At 39.8% G+C, this 26,343-nt stretch overlaps 1 protein-coding gene across 1 annotated transcript; it reads right to left on the bottom strand.

Moving 5' to 3' along the window:
- Window positions 1-14,200: 14,200 nt before the first annotated feature.
- LOC128124315 (PRAME family member 12-like) lies at window positions 14,201-17,385 on the bottom strand. Its single transcript, XM_052760465.1, has 4 exons — window positions 17,099-17,385; window positions 16,668-16,722; window positions 16,135-16,433; window positions 14,201-14,768 (listed from the first exon to the last, which is right to left on the bottom strand). Exons 1-4 carry the CDS (start codon window positions 17,383-17,385, stop codon window positions 14,201-14,203), a joined length of 1,209 nt encoding a protein of 402 aa, XP_052616425.1.
- Between the last annotated feature and the right edge of the window lie 8,958 nt (window positions 17,386-26,343).

Genomic DNA, 26,343 nt, shown 5'->3' with positions numbered 1-26,343 from the left:
GGAACCGATTCAAAATGAACTGCAACCTCACCCACAATACTAGGGGGCCTTGTTTCCTATCCTGAGCCCATAAACATTCCATGGAGGAAGGATGAACCTGTATGGGCAGAACAAATGGTCTTTAAGTAAAGGAAAAGGGCAACATGTCCAGGAATTAGTACAAGAAAAATAATTGGGATATATTGAGCCAAGCTTCAGTCTCAGGAAAACTTCTATTTTTGTCATTAGGAAAAAATGCTAAAGGAAAATTGAAATTATTACATGACTTAATAGCTATTAATTTACAGATGAAAAAGATTGTCTTTACTTCCTGGTCTCCCATGAGGCATTGCCATTACTATTAATGAATATATTGCATTGTTGTATATAATATATTGTTTTTATGCTATCCCTCTACACAAAGAAGAGAGGGAAAGGATTGATTTTTTCTGTTCCTATGACAAATAATACATATCCTGCTCAAATATGGCAAAGGAAACTGTTGCTTAAAGGGAGCAATGTTAGTCCTATGTGTGAACAGTACATATGTTCTGCCTTTCATCCTTTGTTAAATGACTCCTATATCACATTTATTCATTATTTGCATGATATTTTGCTTGTCTATGATTCTAACAAGTTAGAGGAATGTTCCAACTTGCTCTAACAAGTTTAAATAATATAGGCCCAAAATTGTATCTGAAAAAAATCAAGAAATTTCATCTTTCAATTTTCTGGAGTCCTTTAAGGATTTAAGCATAGCATCTATAAACCCTCCTGAAATTCAAATTCCTAATAAAATTACATCAGCATGCTCTTCAAGAGCTATTGGGAGATGCTTATGGGATAAACATATTGCTACCAGTTATGGTTGCCTGCTCTGCCCAGCTTAGCTTTTCAAAGTGATGCAGGTACCAATGAGTCATGCTTACCCACCCAATTCTGGGAAGTAGTCTTAAGTTGTATGCCTGTGTTTTTAAGTCTGTGACTGAGCTCTCAAGACTGCAGGCTTGTCCTATGACCCGTGAGAAAGACTGCAAAAGCTTACTACTCTGAGTAGCTCAAGGCAGCAGGCAGCCAGCTCTTCTCAGAGAGTTGTCAGGAGACACGTTTCTGCACTGCTGCTGGCATGAAACTGCAAGACCAGGAAGCCCAGTGTGGCTCCATTTCTGTGCATTAAGAATCCCTTTGAAGCTTTATCAGGATTATGTTGATCAGTGACTGAAGGAGAGTACCAATTGTAGGCCAAAGTGTCTGTCCCACCTAGTCTTGCATCCATTTAGTTCCCAATAAACACACAGAGGCTTATATAAATTAAAAACTGGACCCATTGCTGCCCCAGTGGCACCCAGCAGAGTAGATTCTTGCAGGCAGGCATCCCCACCAGCACCCTGGATCAGACCCTGCAATCTACAAGAAGCTCTCCCTACCCCCAAACCACCCATCTCTCTGTGACCTCAGCAGTTCCCTGAGACACAGAATCAGCCAGCTCTGATTGGACCATGAGGTGAGTGACTCTTCTCCCACCCAGCGAGTCCTGCCTCTAGGACATAGGCCCTAAGGCACAATCTGTGCCCCCCCCAAGCATCACTGCCCCATTGCAGGTCAGCAGGGAAGACTTCTGCAGGCAGATCTCCCCACCAGCACCCCGAAACAGACCATGCAATCTATAAGACACACTCCCTATGCTAAACCCACCCATCCCCCTATGGCCGGCCTCAGAAGTTCCCTGAGACACAGAATCACCAGCTCCAATTAGACCAAGAGCTCTGGTTGGACCCTGGGACACAGACACAACAAGCACAGACTGGACCAAGAGTAGCTCCTTCAGACACAGACACCTCTTTCACCTATTGGAGGAAGACATGGGTAGACACCAGTGCAAAAATACGTGCAACAATAAAGAGCAGTATGGCATCACCAGAACCTAGCAGTTCTATAAAAGCAAGACCTGAACATCACAATGTAGAAGAAGAAGAATAAGCAATCTTAAAAAATAACTTTATGCAGAGAAGATAGCTAACAAGGAAGACCCTAAGAGAGAGGCATAGATCATTCTGGGAAAGGGAAATGAATGAGATCTCCATGAGTAAACTGGTGCTGAAGGAGGGGGCAGTAGCAGGTAAAGGATGGGGTATGAGAACATGAGGGAATGTGTTGGTCAAGCTGGAAGATTAATAGAGTGGAAGAGCAATGAAAGATATACCATGGTAGAGGGAGACATCATGGAGGCAGAGAGAAAGCAGGTGCTAGGGAAGTTTCCAGGAATCCACAGGGGTGACCCCACCTTAGATTAGTACCAGTAGGGGAGAGGGTGCCTGAATTGGCTTACCCCAGTAATCAGATTGGTGAATATCTTAACTGTCATCATAGAGCCTTTATCCAGTAACTAATGGAAGCAGTCAGAGAACTATAGCCAAGTACCAGGCTGAGGTCCAGGAGTCCAGTAGAAGAAAGAGAAGAAGAATTAAATGAATAAGGGGTATCAAGATCATGATAGGGAAATCTGTAGACAATCAAACCAAGCTAGTGGGAACTCATGAACTTTAGTCCAACAGCTGTGAAGCCTCCATGGGACTCAACTATGCCCTCTGCATAAGTGAGACAGTTGTATACCTTGATCTGCTTAAGGAGCCCCTTGGCATTGTATCAGGATCCATCCCTGGTACATGACCTGGTTTTCTGGAGCCCACTATCTGTGGTTAGACACCTTGTACAGCCTTGATGCAGGGAGAGAGGCTTGGATCTGCTTCAATTGAATGTATCATGTCCTGCTGACTCCCCATGGAGGCCTCCCCTTGTCAGAGGAGGAAATGAGGGATGGGTTGCAGGGGAAGGCTGGAGGGTGGGATGAGGGAAGAGAGGGGAAATCTGTGGTTGGTATGTAAAATGAATAAACAATTCTTATTAAAAAAAGAAAGAGAATAACTTTATGAAGATGATAGAAGTCTTTAAAGAAAAAATTAAAAATTCCCTTAAAGAAATTGAGGAAAAGAGAAACAAAAAATTGAAAGAAATCAGTAACTCCTTTAAAGAAAAAGCAATTGACCTGGTGAAGGAAACAATTCAAGACCTGAAAAATGAAAAAGAAACAATGAAGAAGACATGAACTGAGGGAATGCTGGAAATAGAAAATCTGAGTAAATGAACAGGAACTACAAATGCAGGCTTAACCAACAGAATACAATAGATGGATGGGAGAATCTCTGGCATGAAGGATACAATAGAGGAAATAGAGTCATAAGTCAAAGAAAACAGTAAAGTCAAAAAAAAGTCATATTACAAAATGTCCAGGTAATGTGGGACACTATGAAAATGCCAAACCAAAGAATAATAAGGATAGAAGAAGGAGAAGAGTACCAACTCAAAGGCACAGAAAATATATTCAACAAAACCATAGAAGAAAACTTTCCCAACTTAAAGAATGAATACCTATGAAGATACAAGAAAGCTACAGAACATAATGTAGACTAGACCCCCAAAAAAGTCCCCTTGCCAAAAAAGAGTCAAATCACTAAACATAAAGAATGAGCCAGGCAGTGGTGGTCCACATCTTTAATCCCAGCACTCGGGAGGCAGAGGCTTGTGGATCTTTGTGAGTTCGAGGCCAGCCTGGTCTACGGATAGAGATCCAGGAAAGGCACAAAGCTACACAGAGAAACCCTGTCTCAAAAAACCAAAAACAAAAAAAAGAAGAAGAATAAAGAATGAATATTAAGAGGAGCAAAGGAAAAAGGCCAAGTGACTTATAAAGGCAGACCTATCAGAATAAAACCTGACTTCTCAATGGAGACTCTGAAAGTCAAACAGTCCTGGGCAGACATAACACAGACACTAAGAGACTAAGGGTGCCAGCCCAGACTATTATAAAGCAATAAATCCACAAGAGTCTGTTTAAGAAGTATTAGGGAAATTTATTAAGTTAAATTGAGGAAATACACTCACTAATACAGAATGAAATAGACAGCTAAAGTAGTCCTCTAAATGGGACCTGGAGCAAATCCACCTTGCAGGCAGGCATCAGGGAGAAGGAGCATGTGGTCATCCTCCTATTGCTTTCAAGAGGTCACTTGCAACAACAAAAAGAAGCATCACCTCCTTCAGACCCTGCAGCCCAAGGTCATGGGAAGAGCAAATACCATTGTATTTCTCCCCTTTGTCTAAATAAGAAGGTTCTAAATTTAAGGCAAACTATATACAGTAAGAATGATTATCAAATATTGTCCAGGAAAAAATAAATGATAATAACATAAACAAAAATGGAAATACAACCAACAAGAGTAACATCAAACAAGAAAGACATGCCAAACATCTGGAAATATTCAGAACATAGGTAAATGGCAAATTGCTGAGACACTCCAATAGCTTTCCTATCTTCAAGATTCTAACTCAAAATCTACTCAATAATCTACCTCAAATCTGTATCCTCTTTTTTCTTTTTCTTTTTTCAACAAGATCCCTGAATCTAATCTCCTTTGTTATTTTTTTCTTTTTTAACCATTAACAATTAACAACTTGTAACCAACCATTGTAAACAATGACAATATCCATAACTCAAATGACCAAAAACTACCCACCCCACCTCTTGGGAATGTGGATGTTGTTTTCTTAAAATTACTTCTTGCTGTCTGAGGGCAAAGGCATCTTTAGAGGATCCTGAAAAGAAAATTTTTGGGTTAATCATCAAGTCCTGAGACAGTTAGCTGTATCATTTGTTGTCCAGTCTCTGCATAATGCAAAAATGCAGGGCTTATCTCAAGTCCTTGTTTGAGTAGTCTGTGAAGGTGGGTCATCTCAGCTAGCCATCTTGAAATTGTCCTGCGCAGTTTGTAGTACAAAGTTGATCTTGCGGTGTTGTTAATCAGCTTAATGGCCTTATCATATAGTCCATGTGGAATCTTGTCCATGTGGGATCATCATTGTGGGATCCTGTTATCCTTTTGAAGGTTTCAAAGTTGCTGTTAGGCGTGGTCATGGTTCCCTGCAGAAATTTTTTTCTTTTCTTTTCTTTTTTCTGTCTTTCTTTTGTGCCTCCTTTGTGGTTTGGAGCAATATTAATTGTATCTGTGGCAGAATCGTGTCTCACAGCCAGTCCCAAGTGCCATTCTTCCACCAAGATATTCTTTGATTTCAAATCTCTGTGAGCAATAGCTAACTTTTCTAAGGCACCAACAATCTCCATGTGAAAATGGACAATACCGATTGCCATGAGCAAAATCAAAAAGGGATCCATGCTCATGGTAATCTGACACCAGCAACAGCTGAGTCCATGTGCCATTGTTTTGTGGCCTGCTGCTATAAATCCTAGGATTTTTATGGCATAACATCACAGTCTGATAAATCTCTACTTCTTACGTTCTTTCTTAGAAGAGAATATCTTTACAACTTCTCCCCACCATTTGTCTCACCAAATTTCTCCCAACTGACATTTGTCAATGCTTTTTTGTAACACGATGGTCTTGGCAATTGTTCTCTGAAAAAGTAACGGTAAACACTTCTTCCCCAGTAGCAGTTTCACCAACACCATGAGAAACAGCCGGCAACTCAGAGCTGCCTCCATGGTCTTGCTGCCAGTTTGTGGCCTGGCCCCAGAAGCAGCTTCTCCTCAAGAAGTCTCCTAGGCTGGCCTCAAACTTGGGATCCTCTTGCTTCTGCCTCCTTGAGCATGTGTCACCACAACTGGGTGCATGCAGCTTGAGCCTGAACTGGGGCCCGCAAAGCAACAGGCAAGTGGCTTTTTCAAGAACTCGTACCATGAAAGTTGGGCTCCAGATGTAACACAAATCTTAAAAGGTCTTATTAGTAAAAACAAACCCAGAACCAGGTATTAGGATGAATGATGAAAGATCAGAGAAACAAGCTACAACCAACCTCACCTCACCAATTTCTCATCTGATCTTGTTTCCTCAAATTGGAAGCCTTTGTGTCCTCATCTGAATGGATTACAGCTGAACTGCTGCTAAAAGCATAAAAAGTTAACAGGCCTAGTTTCTGGTCCTCATGCCTTGCATTCCTTTCTGCTTCCTGCCATCACTTCCTGGGGTTAAATGTGTATGTCACCATGCCTGGTGGTTTCCATTGTGGCCTTGAACTCACAGGAATCCGGATGGATCTGTGCCTCCCAAGTGATAGGATTAAAGGTATGTGTGTGTGTGCCACCATTTTCTGGCCTCTATGTCTGTCTAGTGGCTGTTCTGTTCTCTGACCCCAGATAAGTTTATTAGGTTGTACAATATATTGGGGGACACAATATCACCACACTTGAGTACTTATATGTTCTAGCTAAGATATGTGAAGACTGTAACTGTAACTACCTAGTCTTCCACTTTATGACAGACCTGAGAAGGAAAATAATAATACCTGAGAAAACAGAAAATGCAAGCAAGCAATTTAAGAAGTCATTATCAGACTAGACAGATACAGCTGGCAGCCTGGACAATCATCTAAAGTTTCTCAGCATCATTGGAGCATTTAATTTGGCTACAGTCCTAGAATATTTGTGGGACTATTTTCAGAAGCAGGGATTTTGAAAGACCATCTTACCTCATCTTGGCAGAATTCAGTAGTCGCCTTTCCTTGTGTCCTGCTCATCCTGAAATTACAGCGTTCATACTGTCAGCAGTCAAGGCAAGTGCAGTTCTTTGCCCAGCAGGCTATTTTGTGCCAAGAAGAAGACAACTTCCAAATGCAGTGACTTAGAAGCCCAACATTCTCTAAGGATCAGATTGGTGTTGCCAGGAGCAACTGTGTCTCATATCAATAGAATTCTAAGTTATCAAAACATTTAAATGCCATATTCTCTAGGTCTATAAAATGTTTGAAGGTTACCTATCCATCTGACATGTTTCTGTGAATCTGGATAACCTAACTAACATATCTATAATAAATGACAAGCATGAGTGACTGTATATCTGTAAGTCTTATCTACTTAAATAACTTTAAGGACTAAGGCTTCACACTAACAAGGTAAATAGTCTGTAAGCAGATGTACTGTACAAGAACAATGACCTCAAAATTGTGACAATACACAAAGTATCTTAAACAGAGGTAGAAATGTGTAGTGCAATGTGTAATATGACAACAATATCATTAATATGTGCCAATATACAAAATATTTCAAACAGGAGTAGGAACATGTGCACAATACAACAAATATAGTTTTGTATTTGTATCAATATACAAATTATCTTAAATAGGAATATTATAATAGTTTACATTTGTACCAAAAATACAAGAATCAGTATCAGTGCAAAATATCCAAGGCTGATAGTTTGCTAAAACAGTTTACTAGTAGATACAATAATCTACCTTAATATACTATACCTATCCTTTCCTTTTTTTCTTTTCTAAAGGAGAATACTGAGTCTAAATTTTGTTGTTCCATCCCCAACCCTATAACTATCCATCCATAACCTTGAGAAAAATGAATCCTTTGGGAGAGGGGTATCATTTTCTTAGGATTGCTTCAAGCTGTTTAGAGGGTGATGGTATCTCTGTGGGGTCCTGCAAGAAAGCTTAGATAATTAGATCTCAATAGGGCTAGCCATAGATTCTACAGTCAGTCTCAGAGTAATGGATAAGATTGTCTGAGATTCTGGCTAGAAGTGTAGTATGGTGTACCATCTCATATTTTAACTGTCCTGAAGAGTTTTCAATCCAAGGCTGATCATTGAGTAATGTTCCTAGGTGAAATGTCATCTTTATCTGGACTGAGTAGAGTCATTGTTGTTGGGCCCCACCTTCCTTCTGGTGACTTCAGAGATTGCTATTGGGAAGACATCTTTCACAGTGGAAAACTTGAATATTATTAATATAAAAATGGAAAGTTTGGATATAGGGTGACTTGAGGAAGGATTTCCAGAAATCAAGGATAAGCATGGAAAGCAGTAGAATCTTGACAATAATGGTCCCTAGACTATTGTTTTTTTCTGTCTCACACCAGTTGACTCTTCTAACATGAGACAGATTCTCCTAATTTTTCTTTTACCAATATGCTTTGGTTTAGAGAAGGAGAGAGACATATTCCAACTTCAAGGTCAGCTTTATTTATAATTGAATCAGGACAACTATTCTAGAGTTAAAGAGATATTGATGTTAGGCAGTGAGATAATACTCTGTAGAGTATATTGGTACTGATAGATCCTGCCTTCATGTGGTAGACATCTAAGTGTACAAAGCCTTATGATTTCTTGAAGATAGGTATTTTTATTACCCTGTAAAGACAAAATCAGAAACCTGCCCTACCCTTTTATGTTGAGTTTTTCATCTTGTAGAGGTATCACATCAGTGGATGAGCTATTACATCTCCTCATCAAGTGGTTTCTCTTATTCAAAGTGAATTTTTATTAATTTTGTTGGTATCCATAGATTTTCCTCTCCTGCAGAAACAAAAGCAAAATCTCTTTGCCAACATAGGACATATCTTGGTTCCCATTCTGAGATTAACACATCTTTGAAGTAAATCAGTTGGTTTAGCTTAGGAGTTTTTTTTTTCCTGGTGTGCAATATGTCTCCACAGCTGTTGTTCCTTTCACATCAGCATTGAGAAAATTCAAGGTTAATAAAGCATTATGTAATCTATTTCTAGGAGTCATTTTTACATGTTTCTGTTTATTTAGCACATCTTTTACAGTTCAATTGGCTCTTTCTATGACTGTTTGGCCTGTTGGATTGTGTGATATACCTTTAACATGCTTTATGTTGTAATACGTTGAACACAGTCTCATTTTATTTCAGACATATGCTGAAGCATTGTCAGTCTTAATTTGTACAAGTATTCCCATGATGGCCATAACTTCTAATAGGTGTGTAATCACAGAGACAGTCTTTTCAGAACTCATGGGATTTGCCCATTGAAATCCTGAATAGGTGTCAGTGGTTTGGTGTACATATTTTAATCTTCCAAATTCTGCAAAATGAAATGTATCCATCACCGAATTTCATTTCCTTTTATACTTTGAGGATTACTTCCTGCAGGTAATGGAGTCTGGTTACACAATGAACAAGTAGGATGTTTCTTTGACAATTTCCTTGGCCTATTGCCAAATGATGGAAAAAGCTTTGAGGTTTACATGGTGTTTCTTATGAAATTCTGAGCCTTCTAGCAAATTAACTACTAATAACTGATCAATCTCATAGTTAACTTGTGCTAGAGGACCTGGCAGACACATATGGGATCTGATGTGTGTTATATATTTCGATGTTCCCTACTTGTGATGATTTCCTGTAATTGTATATCTAGGAAGTTAATTCTATGTTATCAGGAATAAATTCAGCAGTTTCAATATGTCAGTAAGTATATTAAGAGTTTCTGTGAAGTCCATTATTACCATAAGAATGGCATACAATTCTGCCTTTTGTACAGAATTAAATCTGGTTGTTCAGTTATTATTAACAGACTGAAGTACCTGTGGTAAATTAGCAAATTCCAAAGAAAGAATCTTTTTGTTTAAGTCCTGTATCAGTTCCATTAATATCTCATTTTCGCTGTTATTATTAACCCAATTTTTTCAAAGATATGAGATGAATCACTATGTTAATTCCTATTATGGTGAACATTATGTATGAGCCAGGAAGGTTGTATATGTCCTGCAATATTTCATTCATAGTACAAATAAAAAAGTTTTTAAATTCCTGAGGGGTAAAATTGTTTGCCTTTTTGAGAAGTATTCAAAATTTGTAAAGAAAATTTTTATTAGTTTGTTTATTTATTAATCAGTTTAAAGTGTAAAATTATCAAGTAATTTACCTCAGATAAAATCCTCAAAAGATTGTCATATGTCCAGATGTTCCAGGTGCAATTAACCAGGTTAGGTGAATGGCTGGTTGGTTCGATGATTTTTTAATGTAGAGTATCATTGCTTGGCCGGTAGGTGTTACACCAAAATAGGTCTCCTGTGAGCTGACTCAGGCTCCCAGAATGGGCTCCTGTGAATTAAGCACTCACCCAGGAACCCCTCACCTGGTACCTGTGAGTACTAGGCAAAGCTGCCAGGATGACTACAGAGGAGACAATACACCAAACAAACAATTAGAAGTGCTGCCTGGGACACCTGCAGACACTCTGTAGGACAGGCTGCATGCATGCACTGAGCAGTGGCTGCACACAAAATGGCAATGGCAGCACACAAAATGTTGGCAGCAGCAGGAGCAAGAGGCAGCAGGAGTTTCAAAAGATGGAGTTGGCAGCAGCTACACTGAACAATTTTAGAAGGAACAGGATAGTCTGCTGGTAGTCTCTAACCAGGCAGTGGGGTCTATGACCCAACCCAGCTGCTGCAAGTACAGAATTAGAAAGGCACCTAAATCAGGCACCTTTCTCTCTGACACCATGCTTTATCTGTCAGAGAACACAGGTGCTTTTGGCAGTGGTTATAAGAACTGCTGCCATGTGAGCCACCTCATCTACAGGTTCCATGCACAGCCTCTGTATGCAGGCTGAGTAGGGGTCAAGCAGTTTCCAAGAGGTTCACATGGACTCTGCAGAGTGGAGAAACTCATCAGCAGCTGCCCACGTGTGTTAGGGTTTGATCGCCTGAGTAGCCCCAGGGGAGTTTGGGGCTCAGATCTACATGGTTGGGACCAAGCAGCTAGCATATGCTTAAAGGTGATAATGAGGCAGGCTTGCAGCAAGCACACGAGCTTCTAAGGAATCCTGCCACCACTGCCACAGAGGCTGTGGGTAGGAGTCATAGGGAGTGTGGGGTCTTTTTGTCATGTGAATGTCACTTAAAGCAATAAATCCACAGGAGTCTGTTTAAGAAGTATTAGGAAAGTTTATTGAGGAAATATACTCAGGAATACAGAACAGAGTAGACAGCTGAAGTCATCCTCTGATCCGACTGGGAACAAATCCACCTCACAGGCAGGCCGCAGGATAAAGGGCAAGTGACCCTTCTCCATTTCCTTTTAAGACATCATGTACAACAACAAAAAGCACCTTCAACTCTGGGTCCTGTAGCTCAAGCTCATGGGCAGAGCAAATACCACTACACTACTATTCTCAGCAAGACTTTCAAACACCATAGATGGAGTGTACAAGATATTCCAAGACAAAACCAAATTTAAATAATCTTTATCCACAAATCCAGCCATATAGAAAGCTCTAAAAAGAAAAATCCAAACTAAGGAAGGTAGATGCACCCACAAAAACACAGGCAATAGATGACCCCATGGTAGCAAATCCCATAAAGGGAAATACACACTCACTATCACCAAAAGATAACAGGAATTAACCATTCGTGGTCATTGATATCCCTTAATATCAATGTACTCAATTTGCCTATAAAAAGACACAGGCTAACAGAATGGATACAAAAACAGGATCTATCCTTCTGCTGCATACAAGAAAAATACCTCAACTTCAAAGACAGACACTACTTCAGAATAAAAGGCTTAGAAAAGACTTTCCATTTGTGGCCATAAGAAGCAAGCTGGTATAGCTATACTAATATCTAATAAAATAAACTTCAAACTAAAATTAATCAAAAGAGATAAGGATGACCATTACATATTCATCACAGGAAAAATCCACCAAGATGAAGTCTCAATGCTGAACATTAATAAAAGTTAAATCACATATCGAACACCAAACACTAAGAGTGGGAGACTTCAACACCTCACATTCTCCAATAAAATGGTCTGCTAGCCAAGAACTTAATAGAGAAATAAAAGATATAACAAATGTTGTGACTCAAACGGACAGAATAGATGTGCACAGAACATTCCACCCAGACAAAGAGAATATACCTTCTTCTCAGCAACCTATGGAACCTTCTCTATAACTGACCACATACTTGGTCACAAAGTAAATCTCAGCAGATACAAAAAAATTGGAATAACCTCTTCTATTTTATCGTACCACTATGCCTTAAAGTTAGAATTCAAAAACAACACAAATTACAGAGCCTACAAACTCATAGAAACTGAATAATGCTCAACTAAATAAACACTGGGTCGAGGACAAAATAAAGAAAGAAAGCAAAGATTTCTGAGAATTCAATGAAAATGAATGTACAACATACCCAAACTTATGGGACACTATGAAAGCAGTGCTAAGAGGAAAATTCATAGCTCTAAATGCCCACATAAAGAAGTTGGAGAAATCTCACACTGGTGACTTAACAACACACCTGAAAGTCATAGAAAAAAAGAAGAAAACATACCCAGGATGAGTAGATGCCAGGAAATAATCAAATTGAGGTCTGAAATCAATAAAATAGAAAGAGAACAGTAAAAAGAATCAATAAAACAAAGAACTAGTTCGTTGATAAAGTCAACAAGTTAGACAAACCCTTATCCAAACTACCTAAAAGGCAGAGAGACGATACACAAATTAACAAAATCAGAAATGAAAAGGGAGACATAAGAATTGACAACAAGGTAACCAGAGAACCATCAGGTCATACTTCAAAAAGCTGTACTCCACAAAATTGGAAAATCAAAAGAAATGAACAATTTTCTGGATTGATATCATATACCCAAAATTAATCAAGACAAGATTTAAAAAAAAAAGTCCAAGGCCAGACGGTTTCAGTGTAGAATTCTACCAGAATTTCAAAGAAGATTTAATACTGATACTCTTCAAATTGTTCCACACAGTACAAACAGAAGGATCATTACCAAACACTTTTTATGAGGCTACAATCTCCCTGATACACAAACCACTCAAAGATGCAACAAAGAAAGATAATTATTGACCAATCTCTATCATGAACATTGATGCAAAAATAATTAATAAAATACTGACAAACTGATTCCAAGAACACATCAAAAAATTACCTACCATGATCAAGTAGGCTTCATCCCAGAGAAGCAGGGATGTTTCAACATACAAAAATCTGTCAATGTAATACATCATATAAACAAACTGAAAGAAAAAAAACCCACATGATCATTTAATTAGATGCTGAAAATTCTTGGACAGAATCCAATAACTCATCATGATAAAAGTACTGGAGAGATCAGGAATAGAAGGAATATACCTAAACATAATAAAGGCAATTTACAGCAATGCCTCAAAAAAAAAAAACCCATTTACTCAACTTCATATGGAAAAAGAGAACACAGAAGATAGTTGAAAAAATCTTGTATGGTAATAGAAATTTTGGAGGTATCACCATCCCCAATTTCCAGCTGTGATACAGAGCTATAGTAATTAAAAAAACATATATTATTGGTACAAGGAGAGAAAGGTAGATCAATGGAATTTAATCAAGGATCCATATATAATTCCACACATGATATAGACACCTAATTCTATCTCAAAGATGTCAAAATTATACAGTGGGAATAAGAACTTTTCTCCAATATATGTTGCTGGTATAACTGGATGTCAACATGTATAAGAATGAAAATAGATCCATATCTAGTGCACATTTTTTAAAAAACAAGTTAGTCCATTAAGTTGTGTTAGAGTGCAGTAAAGTGATATTTAGTAAAAGACAACTTGTGTGTATTATTAATGAAACCCAAAGAGTATAATTTAAAACTAATTTATTGTTATATGCTATAGTGAAAAAGAAATGGAAATAGTGTGGGTACTCCATTAAGAACATGAAGGCATACCTTATATCTGAATATTTCGCATGAAGATCTCAGGTACAGTTAGATTCAATGTGAGCACTTTTGCCTCAGCACTTAGATGTGTGTACAACGCCTCCTATCTGACTACTCAGGGTTGTAATTCCCTGCATTCTCCAAAACCTTCTTCATAGGAGAAGGAGTCTGTACTGAATAAGTTCATTTTAAAAATTGTGTGAACATAAACCAAATACCCAAGCGATAGAAGGTAAAGAGGGGAAAACAATGAGATAAATGACTTCTGTTCATTTTGATATAACAAGTCATGGAATACAATCCCCTTGGTCACACTAGATAAGGTAACATCCTGAATTTGTATGAAAACATGAGTTCAATGACTGATCAGGGCATCAGAGAAAAGCATCCGTAAATTTACAACTACAATGTAGGGTAAAGCCACTGGTAACCACATCCTGACAGAAGCACACTTGAGGATGCAGGTCTGTTTTAATGATTCTACAAGACACCTGTCCACATGGTCATATTATTCTTCATCAAGTCATGCAATATAATTGATTCCAATGAATAACAATTTTTTTTCCTGATGTATCAGTGTCTGAAACAAAAGGTTCTTGAACACCTAACTGAAAGTTCTTTTTCTGAGACTTTCATTTCTCAGTTTCTTGGTTCAAACAATTCCTGTTTATGACAAACAAGGACAAAGTCTGGTCTTCCCATCAAAGACACAGCGCTGGAAACATTTGCGGCAGATGTTTGTGGCAAAGTCAATAACTTTGGGCTGTCTTTTGACTCTGAGTATATTCAGAAGATCAAGACACACATTTGCAAATTTGTTGACTAAGACATGGCCCTGGTCATCATAGCACTCTAATGGGGCAGGGTAATGCTCCTCAGTTATCTTGCTTAGATTGGCCAAGCTTTGCAGAAGGTCCTTCAGGGCAGATATGGAAATGACAGTGTCATAGAAATTTACATGTGTTAGCTGGAGGCACTGGCTCAGAACAGGGAGGAGGGCACTGTGTTGAGAGTCTCTGATACAGCAGTTGCTTATCTGCAGAGTTTGCAAAGTGTCAGCTACACTCTTGAGGAGAACTTGCCGAGCTGTGGGACAAAAGTTGAATAATGAAACACCAAAGAGGTTCAGGTGCTTTAGCTCAAAAAGCCACTGACACTCAGATAGGTGCTTCAAGCCTAAAGGTGAGCACTTGCGCAGTTTGATTGACAGAGACTCCAAGGGGGTCTTCAGGCATCTAAGGAAAGAACAAGAGTTTAGTTCTGTCTCATGGTCTGGGAGGGCATTTTAGTTTTGACACTACTACAGAGCCAATGTCTTAGTTTCTTTTACTATTTTTATGATAAAACACCATGACCCAAAGCAATTGGGAGAGTAAAGGATTTATTGGCCTTACGATTAAAAATACAAATCCATAATCGATCACTGAAGGAACACAGAACAGGAATTCAAACAGGGCAACAACCTGGAAGCAGGAAATATTCAGAGAGGCCATGCAGAAATGCTGATTATTGGCTTGTTCTCCATATCTTATTGAGCCTACATTATGGAAAATAAAAGACAACCAGCCCAGGGAAGGCAACATTCACAATAGTTAGGGCCCTCAGACATCAATCAATAATAACAAAAATTGCTACACAGGCTGGCCTATAGACCAGTATCTTAAGACATTTTCTGATTTTGCAGATCTATCTCTCAAGTGACCTTAGCCTGTGTCAATTTGATGTACAGTTAGCCAGCACAGGGTTCCACAAAATAAGGTCACTGTGTTCTTATATGGAGCTGAACACCCAACACACAGCCTGTTGGTGGCTCCACACTAGAGTCACCACATTGCCTTCTAAAGTCCATCACCAACACATTTGCTAGGCTCAGAGCTGAGCGATGCAGCTTCTCATTCCCAATGTGCCAGAGAACCAGAGATGGCAATTATAACCTAGAAGGGAAGGCTAAAGGAGGACTAATCCTGAATGGTTCTGACAATGTCTTGGCCTGTGTCTTGCAGAAATCACTACAGTTCCACCTTCCCTGCACAGCCCATGTCCCCCTTTTCTGCATCAGTCCCTGAAGTCGACATTCTGCCATTTACCTCCAATTTTGTTTCTACTAAGCAAAACTATGATCACAACATCTGTCCCTCCATTGTGAGTTAAAAGCTGACAGAGGTTCTACATGGGAACAAGATAGCTCTTGTTCACAAAGATATAAGGACAGAGATCCCAAGGGAAACTCTGCATGTATGGTACCTCAATGCCCAAGGACCCACTACTCTGTCCTGTTCCCTCCCATCAGGGTTTTCTGGACCCCAAAGAAGAATACATAAAACACATTAAGATGCTATGTGTGCCACACAGTGTGCCTATTACTAAGAAAGCTCTCTTCAAAATCTGTAAAAACATATTAGCATTTTATTGGTGAGTGGTCAGTGAAGCAACTGTACATCTGACCCAGTTAATGTGGTATCCAGACCATTCTCAGATATTGTGATGAACAAATAGCTGTGAAAGTCACAGTGACTGGCTGAACTCAGGTGCTCACTAATCTCTAATGTAGCATAGGAAAGTTTGCTGTGGTAGCCAAAACAGCTCTCTCTCCTTCCTTACCTGAACAACTGCTTCATGTGCTCACTGGAAAAGTAGGAATCATTGACGATGAGCTCCTGGAGACATTTGAGTTTGGAGATTTGAGCAATGAACCTAGCAGTATACTTCTTTACATCTTCCAAGGTATAAATAGCTTTGTTGGTGTGAACTGAAATGCGTGCTAGATGGAGTTTGAACAAATTTCTCATCTGGCCAAAGCAATGTGCAAAACGACTCAGCACTCTTGGAGTCCAGCGTATGGATAAACACATTTCCTCAATGTAGTATGGCTTGAAAGTATTGAAAACCATCATGAAAACCTGCTCAGGAGTATTACAGATTATCATCTTCAAACAGCACAATTGCACAGCACCATGTTGCTGCTGGGCCCACTGCAACAAGTATGCTTGCTCTCTATCCAGGGCAACTTTTAAGTAAAAATCAGTGACCACCTTCAAACGCTGCCTCAGGGCATACCTAGGTAGGTCATTCTCCTTTTGCTCCTTACTCAATGTCCCTGTTGAGCTCTCTCCACATTCTATGCCAGGTCATACATCCCAGAAGACATGGTGCACTTTTTTCAGGTCCAGGACTCGAAGCTTCGACCTTCTGTGAGAGAAAAAGTTGCAGTGTGACAATGAAAGAAGAGGGGTACAATAGAGTTAGCAACACCTGTCAGGCAAGGGCCCCCTGCATGAGCTACATCTGAGTACTTGTTCTGCATCTCCTTTATGTTACTGTTGAATTCCTTTTTTATTACCTGGGGGAGAGGACAGAGAAGAAAAATCCTATGAGTACATCGACATTGACATGCCCTGCACTTCTGAAAGATTACATTAGTAGCTAAATTTTAAATAGAGGCTCTACAGACTTGAAAGCTGAGAATATCAGACGACTGTAGTTGGCCACTGTCCCCATGTTCTTGACTCCAGAATTCCCTTACCAGTTACCCGGTAACTCCTATTCTATTCACCTTTGACCTTACCTCAGGTGAACCTGCTGTTTCAACAGCATGTCTACACCATCCAGCACAGCTTGTAATATCACCACATCAGGAATCTGCATCAGTGCCCCGACAGGGAGGCAGGAGAAGGGCCATACTGCCACCATCGCTGTCAGTATCTTCATATGTCTGCTCTTGAAGACCTCCTTGAACAGGGATGGGAAGAGCTCCGTGGGGAGCTGCTGCAGAACTGAGATGGCCAAGGCCTCATGCCTCAGCAGACTCTTCACTGCCAGTCCCAGGAGTGTGGATGGGGCCTCAAGGCTCATTTGATGTCTCTTCAGACAAAAGGACCCAGTAAAACATTCAGGAGTCATATATTTATACAACATCTTAGGGATTTGTATGTCTGACCCATCACAGGAACCCCCTCCACATGGCCATAGTTCCTGATCTAGTAACAGTGAAGAACTCAGTGTAACTACTTATAACATCTGGTAATCTCAAATCCTCATCCCCTTCAGCATATGAATCATCACAGAAGAACTGGAACAGGCACAAATTAACCATTGTCCCACCAGGTCTCAAGCTCTGATCCTCTGAAACTCTTTACCCTTGGGAAAGTTTATTCAAAAGCAATCAATCAGACAAGGCTTTTGTGACAAATTGAGACTGATCCCCTTTCAAATTCCTTATGAAAGAGTGTCAAGGTCACTTGTAGAACAAACACATGTTCTCCATCCCATGTGTTCAGTGTACATGGTAGGACTGAGGAGATCTCACAAGCAATTCACATATGGACCTCCTATATCCTTTTATGTTCTTTTCTTTTCATACCTTCCCTCTTTGGCCCCATATCCCAAGGAAATACTTCTTTCTGATTAGGAAGTGAATTGTTCATACACTAAATCTTCTTTTCATTATTTTTACTTAGTCTTTACTGACTGAGTCATAACACTATGTGTGAAAACAAAAATATTTTGAGAATTGGAATAGCTCATTGATTCATTTTCTCTGTTTACATGCACATAGGAGTGTATATATCAACTGATCTGGTGACATTTCAAGCTGTGCTGGATGGTGTAGATATGAAATGTTGACATAGAAGCTTTAACTCAGGTAAACTGAGACTAGCTGCTAATCAACCCTATTTACAAGGCTGGCCATGACCTTGGCTAAGACAGTATGGAAAATGTAGTTTATTTTTTTAAGGTATGGTTTTTGCACACAGAGGAGGATTCAGTGGAATTGCCTATGTTTCTAAAGTTGAATGTAAACCATTATGCTTCCCAGACATGTGACCCTGACCATAATCCTGCTGTCACTGGCAGTGTTCTTTACTAAATCTCCCATGTCTGGCTAGTACACTCTCCCCTTAAAACACTGAGTAGAAGACTGGCATGAGAGCAGTTTCCTATAATGACAACACTGTTAGGAAGGAATCACTTGGGTTCCAGGAAAATCTAAGCTATGTAGTATTGAGTAGTGGGTAGCTGTTCCAGCTTTGACCTGGATGTACTACCCCTATTGAGGCTTCTGGTAACTGTCAGGCCTAACAATGGCCTGCCTCTGATGCAGGGCTGAGATGCGAGTCCTTAAGACCCAAGGTCCAGATGTGCCAGCAGTCTTGCTTCCTGGTAATCTTGGATGTTGGATGGTAGACTGAGCAGAGTTCACTTGAGAACACCGCTGGACTGCATTTCACCTCTCCTGGATCCTGTAACCTATCCCTTTACTTGTTGTAATTCACCCCTTCGAATAAATCTCCCTTTTCACTACATGGAGTTGCCTTATTAAATACCCCAATAGTACTGAGAGCCACTGATAGCAAAATTCCATGCGAGTATACAGCAGTGACAACTAGAGTTCAAAAAGTCAACCTATCTGAAATAAGAGTTCTGTTAGAGGAAACAATCATGTAAGGAGTTATGAAATTACTGCCTTTTGAATGAACTGGCTGTTTCTTGTAAACTTCTTATGCAATAATAATATCTATGATTCTCACCATTTCCTGAGCATTTCCATGTTATGTGCACAGGTAATCTCATGATTGAATCTCATCTTGGGCACAACTCGCCCTATACATTTGAGGTAATTGGATAACAGTACCCATCTGTGTTTATTTTTCATTAATATGAATCTGGCCAGGGCCATTCTCCAGACAAAAGTATTTCAGCAAAGATACCTACCTTTTTCCAAGAACAAAACTGCACAGAGATAAGCATTAGCTCATCTCACTTACAGACTAAAGAAAACAGCCACTAGCAATTAAATCCTCAACTCCTTACCTTCACCCAAGTTTATTTACACAAGACCCTAACTGAAGAGATTTAATGTTCACATTCCGGGGATGATGTTTTAAACACTTGCTGGTTACTGAGTTAAGGTAGTTATTTCACTCTGACATAAGGAGATTTCTAACAAGGCTAGGCTGATGATAGGTGCCAAGCTTTGTTTCTTGTACTATAAAGTATTACTTTACTAGTGAATTATACTGACAGATAGACTCCTAACATTTTACCTAACCACTTCTAGATTATGCTTTTTGAGCACATAAATTACTTTTTAGGATTCCTTAATTGATCTTATCCTATAGTTAACCTTACCATAGAACTCCCCTTTAGTCACTCCCCATTTTTGGGTGGAATTGGACAAGCTGACAACTGTTGCTTTATGTGTGGATACTTATCGCTTCTCTCTTTGACCCTGAAAACTTCAAGCCTTGAATGGCTTTGCCAAAGAATTACTGCTTGTGTACATGCACTGGTTCTCTCAGAGCCCTTGGAGATTTAGAAGAAAAAAGATGAGAACAGAGGTGGAAAGAACTAGATAGAGATGAGAGAACAGCAGAAAAGACTGAGAGCAGAAGGGACTGTGAAGAGCTAAGAATGAGAACAGAAAAGAAGCTGTGTTGATAGAATGGACTTTGAAGAATAAAGTGAATGGACTAAAGAACTCACAGTGCTTAGGTTCATTCTATATCCCTCAGATTAGAAGCCTCAGCTGGTTGTAGACTATTCCATGGACCCTGTGAGAAAACAAAGGCTGTACCTTTTATTGTTTTCAGTAATGTAGTGTATTTCAGGCCAATCCAGTTTAAAGGACCTCAAACAAAATTTAATATAAAATATCTTGATGTAGAAAAACTGGTTGTGTGATTTTATCCCAATACACAATCATTGGCCCGGCTAAATATAGAATCTTGATGTGTAGTTGAATTGCTGATAAGGCCTTCCAAGAAAGCAAGTGGCCTCCTGATCGAGGAAAATTGTGACAGAGCTCCTGTTTCTAGCAGGTCCAGGCAGTGAGTGACACCAGACTCCAGGACTCTGAGGGCTCCTCTGATCATTTTATAATCCTTTTTATACTGTTTACCTCATACTCTCTCTATGTAGCCTCACCTTCCAAGAACATGATTCCATATGATTGCAATCTCTATTGTCTTAATCTGTTTTATGTTTGTTTTTCCTAGTGTAGCTTGATTGAATCAAAGCACCTTGTGTGAAATCAAAACCATAAAGTTAAGGAGAAATTGAAGAGATTATGCATTGATTGACTCAATATTTGGTACATGTGTTGATATGCTCATATATGTGTGTTTTTTATTTTGTGTCTATTGCTTTAGTGTATGTATGTAGTGAATTTCAGACTAAGAGAAGGAGGCTGGAGGATCAGCAGCCTGCTTTGGATCAATCACTTTTATATAGCTAATTTCAAGCAACACTAGAATACAGCCACGCCCATTTGGGAAGACAGAACTTCCCTTTTGAAAAAGTTTGTTGAGAATTGTTTTATTACATTCTATACCTGTGCTGTGGAAGCAACAGAAGCCTGAGCTACAAATGAACACTGCAAGTGTTCCACCACAGAGGGACAGTAACAGATTTGATGCAAATTCAGGGGACCTGGGCCTTTGTAATACAAAAAGACATTATTGGTAATTGCAGATGTGGTAGTGATAAGGACCAGGCTGTGAGATTAGCTCACCCAGGAGCCAAGAGGAGCTAGTCAGCAGTGGGACATGGAGCCAGACCAGACTCACAACATGTTGTATAAGCTGTCAACTGAGTCAGTTATGGCAATTGCTTTGACACTCCCCCTACAACTACAGATCTATTCAGAAGGTGGGGTAAGATTATACACCAATTCTTCGATCATTCACTAGTCACTGCTTCTCACTGTTCACTCTGCTGAAAGATCACAAGGTATGCTTGAAGTCAGTTATATTTCTCCTAAGTCCCTCTCCTTCACTAGAGATCCCTTTCTGATTAGCAAAGTCAGTCAGTTTTCCATGTTGCAATTTGCAAAAGACAACAAAAGAAAAGCCAGGATTTGTAGCACCATTATTTGTAAAGCTGACTCAGGGGTTTTACAATGAGTTACAAAACAACCTAGACTTCATAGCAGGTCCCAGAGAAGTCTGAATATTTCTAGTGAAGGCAAGTGTTCAGGATTATCCTTAGCAAATTAGCAAGTATTTTGCCACCCTGGGCACATGAGCCCATGTGTAAGTTAAAGAAAAGAAATGTCAACAAACAAAACAATTTTGAAAGATTGACTTGGGTGTCAGGCAGCTCTGCAGTCACTCCATGTTCTTTTCTTTCCTTGTATCCCTGGGTATTAAACCTGTGTTTTAAATAATATAGATTTTTCTAGGTTCCATAAAGAGATATAGCCTGAGAGGGATTTCCTAGGACCAGGTCCCTTAATAATGCAGGATGCTTGAATTAGGGAGAGCTGGCATGGCCATCCAAGAGCAGCCAGTGGAGCCAAGGAGAGTCCTTCCATTGTGGGCTTCAGAGAACAGGGATTTTGTGTAGCAAGAATCCTAATCTTACTAAAAGTAAAATATAAATATATAAAATATAGAATCTTAAAAAATAAAAAATAAAATAATCATATAAAATCTGGGTCTTAATTAAATCCCAGAGCCAGATATCATGGCAAAAGCTGAAAGATCAAAGAAACAAACCACAGTCACTTCTTACCTCACCAACTCCTCAGCTGATTTGGGAAGAGTCTGTCTCCAGGAATCCTCAGACTCGATGCCTCTGAGTCCTCAGCTCAAAGGACTGAGTTCCTGTCTCCTCCCGCCTTTTATGCCTCTCTCCTCCCAGAATTAAAGGTGTGTGACTCCCTAATACTGGTATTAAAGGTGTGAGCCATCACTGCCTGGCTCCATTTCTTTCTTAGACTAAGTTAATCTCATAGAGTCTAGGGTATCCTTGAACTCACAGAGATCCAGACAGATCTCTGCCACCCAGTGCTAAGATTAAGGGTGTGAGCCACCACTGCCTGGCCTCTATGTTTAATCTAGTGGCTAGCTGTGTCCTCTGATCTTCAGGCAAATTTATTTGTTAGAGTACAAACAAGTTATCACCACAAATCTTGCCTTGGAGTAGAGGGCCCTCTATGTTCAACAGATTAGTCAAGGTACTAGAAGAGGGATGTGTTAATATAAGAAGTTACTTCTATTGACTGGCAGTGATGGTGCACACACATTTATTCCTAGCACTCAGGAGGCAAAGGCAGGAGGATTTCTGTGAGTTCAATGCCAGTCTGGTCTAGACAGTGATTTCCAGGATGTCTAGAACTGTACCACAGAGAAACCAAACAAAAATAAGTCAGTTTTATTTTTCCTACTGTCCCCTGGTTCTGCTACGTAAGTAGAAACATCAGGTTAATGAAAACTACTAGATGAAACATACAGTTTGTCTCCCTCCCTGTCCCCCACATAGTGGCATAGTAGTCTCTGCCCTTTAACACTTTTAGCATGCTCATCAAGACCTCTTGCTGATTGACAACCCAAATTCCCCCTCTGCATGCGATCATTTGCTCTATCACCCATCCCATCCCTCACTCCTTTCTAAGACAGTGACTTCTGTTTCTCAGGCTTTTCACATTTCAGGCCAACTGCACCATATAGACATAACAGTTTATTGTACTTTTCTTCCATTGGGTCACAAGCTTTCATGTAAATTCCTCAGGCTGGCTTTTAACTCACTCTTAATCCCAGACAGACCTACACTTTGCACTTTCCTATTCATCCTTCTGAATAATTGCCTCTAGAGCTTCCCATCAGCAAACCCAGCTTGTCAACTTGAACTCAGACTACTTATAATTTTGCCTTGACCAAAGATCACTTTATGGTTTGTGTGTGTGTGTGTGTGTGTGTGTGTGTGTGTGTGTGTGTGTGTGTGTATGTGTGTGTGGTTTTTTTCAAGACAAGGTTTCTCTGTGTAGGTTTGTAGCCTGACCTGGAACTGAATCTGTAAACCAGGCTGGCCTCAAACTCTCAGAGATCTGCCTGGCTCTGCCTCCCATGTGCTGGGATTAGAGGTGTGAGCCACCATTGCCTGGCCTTAGTGTTCTTTCTAACATCAGAAACAGGTAAAAACACTCTGCTGTGTCACTCAGAAACCTGAAGGCAACTGTTAATAAAACTTGGATTTCATTGTTCAGTGAATGAATCTTGGTCATCCACAACTTTTCCAGGCTACCAGAAAGAGATGTTCAATGCAGAAGCAGGAAGTTCAAACATTCAAGGCCACCCTGGGCTACCTAGTGGCTTTTAGGTAAGTTTGCCTATCTGAGGCTCTGTTTAGAAATATATATTGTAATGACTTACAGGCTGCAGTCCAATAGTTGCTAGTTCAGAAGGGAAGTTTAAGAATCTAGGAGCTGATCAGTCCCACGAGGCTGGGTGTCTCAGCAAGTCTGCTGGGATATTGAAGATGAAATGAATGAGATAATGGAGGTCAGGACAAGCAGACAAAGAATCCCCTTCCTTCTTCCTTTGTCCTTATGTGTAAGCTATGTGTCATCCATTCTCATGATCCAGATCAAAGGCATATTGTCTTTCTCCCTCAAGATCCAGATCACAAGTGTGCCTTCCATATCTGGGTTATAGTTCATTCCAGACATAATCAAACTGACAAGCAGGATTAGCCATCACACCATCTCACCAGCCTAGGCAGGTTCTCATTTCATTTTAATATTTATTTTGTTGTTGCTAATTTCTTTATTTCTTTGGTGTGGGTATAGTGAATCAGCAAACCTCGTGTAGCCCAGGCTACCTTGGGTCATAAAAAATGTGTAACTTCTACCTCTACCTCCTGAATTCTGAGACCTTTAAGCTGCCTTGCCTTCTTTATAAAGTGCTGGCAATGTAACATTCAAGGACTCAGGAAAACTGGGCAGGCACACTATTTACTGACCAGCATCTTGAGATAAAGTTTAAAGTTCTTTTGTTTAAGAATGATTATAGATTTATTAAGTAAAAATGAAGAAATTAGTATAACAGAAGACACTAGGCTGTGAATTCCAGCATAACATCCATTTCACAATTCCCAGTCCTCAATCTTCTAAAGAGCAGGCTGGAGCTCAGCATGGTCCTGATTCTAAAGCTTTGGATATTAAAAGTAACTGTATCCATTTCACAGATTATCCCACAGGTTCCCAGCTAGTTTCCTTAATAGAACTCAAAGCACAGTTTGTGCATGGGAGGATTCACTTTCCCATTGATGGCCATAAGAGATATTTAGAGATAATTGCCCAGAAAAGTTTGAGCTTTCTCTTACCCAGATCTCAATGGATTAGGATTCAGGGTAGCAGTAGCTGCAGCTGCACATAATAAGATGAAAGAACTCTTTAAATTGTTGCTAATGAATCTTTCAGGAGACCTGCAAGGGAATTGTGGCTTTGATAATGACAGATAGTGAGTATTGGGAAAACTGTACCACCATTGCCAGAGCAGTGACGGAGGCTCTGTTTGGTTTTTGCAATAAGGGGACAAAGCAGCTTCTTAGAAGAGTTTTGCCTAAAAGTATTTCTTCCGCTGAAGGTTTTCACAGCTTCTACATTCCTGAAGGTCATGATGAGATTCCAAATCCTAACCTCCTTATGGAAAATGGCTAGAAGTAGCCTGCTGAAAAATGAAGCCTTGCCCATCTCTGTTCTGCAGGACCTGTACTTGCATTTCTTCACAACAATATCCATTGCTCAACTGATGGCAAATAATCTAGCAATCTGATGATGGTGGTAACTTCAGTCTTCCCAAGCTTCCTTTTTGGATGCCTGATGAAGACTCCACATCTGGAGACACTGAATATATATACATATATATACTGGGAATACTATACATATATACTGGGCAGACTAGTTTGGTGATTGCATAAAAGATTCAACCTAGGTAATTGAGAGCAAGGTAGCATGCAGGGTAAGTATATGGAGGGATGGAAGTGAATATAGAGTTCAGAATGTTGTCCAAGGTGAATTAGCATCTTCTGATGCAATTAGCTTGGAGAAGTTAGATAAAAGGCTAAAATGTTGTGTGGAGCACAGCTCAGAACAGATTCTGTAAACACAGAAGTACTCTGTGCCTACCTCTTCACCCAGATACAAGAAGTGGAAACAGACTGATTCAGGAATGGAGTAAAGGCATATTGAGATGTGGGGTGAATTTAGATTAAAAATTCTGTCTCCATCATCAGAATCTCCTTCCTGTTTGACCTACAGGAAGTAGAAACTAGGAGTGTTCGATTTGCAGTTTCCCCAGCATAATTTCTGGAATGTGCATTGGAAGAGAGTATGGTATTTTCTATCAGCTGTCATGAGGAAGACCCAACCAGTGCTATATCATCCCAGATGAATGGGAGAAAGTGGCTGTGCAAATATAGACATTCATAACTCTCTAATCCCACCATTCATGTACACAAATAAAATATTTTTTAGTGGACCTAGTATGAAAAATATGCAATACATATGATATGTCAAAAGCTGAAGCTTTGGGTCATCCCTGTCTACAATTCCCTAGAGGTGCCAGAAATACAAGAGACAGACTATATACAGAAAGTGGATATGAATACATGCAGAAAAGTGGTCACCATTGCATTGGCAGCCCCAGCCTGGGCCATGAGGGAAAATTTTAAGGATCACTTCTAAATTTAATACATGTACCTTTGGAGTAGCTTGGATACCAATAGGTAGAACAGTGGTTGTTTACAGAAATCATTCCCGGTTCTTGAAACTCAACAAGCTCCAGCACCACTATTTGAATATACTTCCTGAATGAACAACTAGAACTAGTGCTCACAAGAGGAAGGATTGGAAGCTCCCTCTACCAGCGAGAGCAAAGACATTCTGCATATATTAAACATTACTGCACACCTGTGACTTTCAAGGCACTGTGCAGTTCACACTGATGCAAAATTAGAATTGATGTATTAATCTTGCTGCTACTCTAGCATCCTGAGTTGTCACCTCAGTAAACTCAGACTGTCATATAT

The sequence above is a fragment of the Peromyscus californicus genome, unplaced genomic scaffold (genome assembly GCF_007827085.1).
Source record: "Peromyscus californicus insignis strain IS unplaced genomic scaffold, ASM782708v3 Scaffold_4__1_contigs__length_199733344, whole genome shotgun sequence".
Taxonomy (NCBI): domain Eukaryota; kingdom Metazoa; phylum Chordata; class Mammalia; order Rodentia; family Cricetidae; genus Peromyscus; species Peromyscus californicus.
The sequence above is the reverse complement of the archived record's forward strand: the minus strand, read 5'-3'. Positions and strand labels throughout refer to the sequence as shown.